Source organism: Danio aesculapii, chromosome 19, assembly GCF_903798145.1.
Source record: "Danio aesculapii chromosome 19, fDanAes4.1, whole genome shotgun sequence".
Taxonomy (NCBI): domain Eukaryota; kingdom Metazoa; phylum Chordata; class Actinopteri; order Cypriniformes; family Danionidae; genus Danio; species Danio aesculapii.
The window spans coordinates 1,662,760-1,665,259 of NC_079453.1; the positions used below are offsets into that span (position 1 = coordinate 1,662,760).

At 32.4% G+C, this 2,500-nt stretch overlaps 1 protein-coding gene across 1 annotated transcript in view; it reads right to left on the reverse strand.

Moving 5' to 3' along the window:
• The window catches only part of zgc:63863 (uncharacterized protein LOC393372 homolog), a 39,372-nt gene that overhangs the window by 36,198 nt on the left and 674 nt on the right, over nt 1-2,500 (reverse strand). The window contains exons 2-3 of the mRNA XM_056479745.1: nt 659-844; nt 245-325 (exon numbers count right to left, since the gene is read on the reverse strand). Of these exons, the coding sequence (XP_056335720.1) occupies nt 245-325; nt 659-844 (267 nt within the window). The remainder of the gene's footprint in view (nt 1-244; nt 326-658; nt 845-2,500) is intronic.

Below are 2,500 nucleotides of genomic sequence, written 5' to 3' on the forward strand. Positions count from 1 at the left end.
AAACAAATTTTTTTCCATCAACCTCTATGCCATATAAGACACTTATTTTATACTTATATTCATAAAACATATTTTTCTCACTTAGTATACCAACTTCTATGGCCCACGAGACACCAGAATTTATCATCTTAACCGGTTTATCACTAATAAACACAGATTGGGAGCATGTCTCCAATCTCTCTATAGTAATTTCATATAACTGTGTGTAATTGTTTTTCACCGACACTAATACTCATACACTGACCTTTCGGGAAGCGCCGCATTGATCTCCTGACATCGAGCACCACCTGTCTGTAGTCTTTGTGGTCTTCTCGGACATCTTTAGCTTTAAAAGATAGAAATGAGAAAACTGTAAAGCATCATTTAAAGGAATAGTTCACCCCAAAAAAGAAACTTTACTTACGATTTACTCAGCCTCAAGTGGTTTATACATATATGAGTGTCTTTCTTCGGTTGAACATAAAAGAAGATATTTTAAAGAATGCTGAAAACGGGTCACCATTGACTTCCATAGTAGGAAAAACACATATTATAGAAGTTGATGGTTACAGATGTCCAACATTTTTCAAAATAACTTCTTTTGTGTTCAACAGAAACAAATAAAGGGTGAGTAAACAATGACAGTGTTTTGAGGCAAATTAGACACACACACACATACAGGGTTTGGCAGGCAGACTGTACGCATTGATGTTGAGAAGTTTGGGCCACACTTTTCTCCTGATATCATCTGTCAGCAAACCGCCTTCGCTCACAGCCGCCTGCCGAAGAGTCTCGATGTCCACGGGGTCACTGTTTAGTGCCTGATGGATATCCAGAAGCTTCTGTTTCTTCCACGGCAGATGTTCTGCATTTAATAAATAAAAGAATCATGTGAGATGAGTAGGGCCAGACAGAATCTGCGGACATTTTTTGCTATTTCTGCGCAGAATTTAGTAAAAAAAATCTGCAGATTATGCGGAATGGTTTTGGGATTATTGTAACTAAAATTTAATATATGAAATCAAAAATAAGACATTTTTAACTGTTATTTAATGCTTACAATGCAAATCCAATTAGATCCACTTATTTGGTGAACAAAACATGTTTCTCATATAATAGATCGGCTAAAAGGCTATATTAAGGCAAGGCAAGGCAAATTTATTTATACCGCACATTTCATACACAGTGGCAATTCAAAGTGCTTTACATAAACAAGAATAAAAGAAACAAGTATAAGAAAAATAAAAACAAATAATAAAAATGGTTAAAAAAAATAAATAAATAAGCATAAAAACAGATAAAATGTGTCATAAAAGAATGAAATATATGCCTTGCCTATATTAAGAAAATATAAGACTAAAAGAAAACATTACTTTGCAAACTGTATTGTAAATAAATCAAATAAACATTTTCATATAAGTCAATAATATTACTGAAATTAATTTAAAACTGAATAAATACAAATATACACACATTTCCACAAGTAAATAAATGGAGTCAATTGTGGGCTAAAAATCTGCAGAAAACTGTGGATTTCTGCGTGCGCAGATTCAGTGTGGGCCTAGAGATGGAATAAAACACTCAACATACACTCAAATAAACACTCAATACAGTGTATTAGTCCGTGGACGCTTTTTCACCAGCTCTAGTTATGGCAGTCTTCATTATTATACAGATGTTATAAAGTTTTGGTTAAAGAATTTTAATCCATGAACTATGAGGAGAATCACAACATTACACACTTTGATTTGAAGCAGAAATGCATATGAAAAACAGATTGGGGTAAAGTTAATTTTATATTCGCACATTCAGACTTTATCCTTATTTAAAGTATTCTAAAAAGGGAAATCATTAGCAGCCAATGACTAATCAAAGTACAACATTGTTCACAGTCAATTAAATAGTGCCAATGTTGTTTTGACCCAATATTCACAGTAGCGTGATAAACAATATAGAGACTGTATTATAAATCATCACTTTGTTAAAAAAAATGAAGGAATGTGCAAATATAAAACCAACATTACCTTAATGAAAAACAGCCAAACAGACAAAGATGCAGAACTATAAACCTTACCGAGGGGAAGCAACTTAATATTCCCATGAAATACTGCCGATCACACAAATTTAAAAGGACAGAGAAATATATTGTAGTTTTTACTTGGGAAAGCCAATTTGACAGGACATGCATTGATTATAAGTAACAGGAAGCATACTTCACTGAAAATGAAAAATGCATGACTTAAATCAGTGAAACATCTTGTTTTATTGGTCACAGTCTATTTTGGCAAAACAAAAATCTAAATAGCCTTATAATATTTTTTAAACACTATTATTTTATTGTGAACACTTAATGTACAGAAAGAGAAACAACTATGTCTTCAAAACAAAAAAGTAGTTTCAAGGTGATGTGTTGACCTTTTTGACCTTGAGGAAAACAAATGGTCATGTATCCATATGCGTGTTACACATAGATTATTGAGGTAAAGTTTGTTTTATATTTGTTCTTTTAAAGTGACAATTT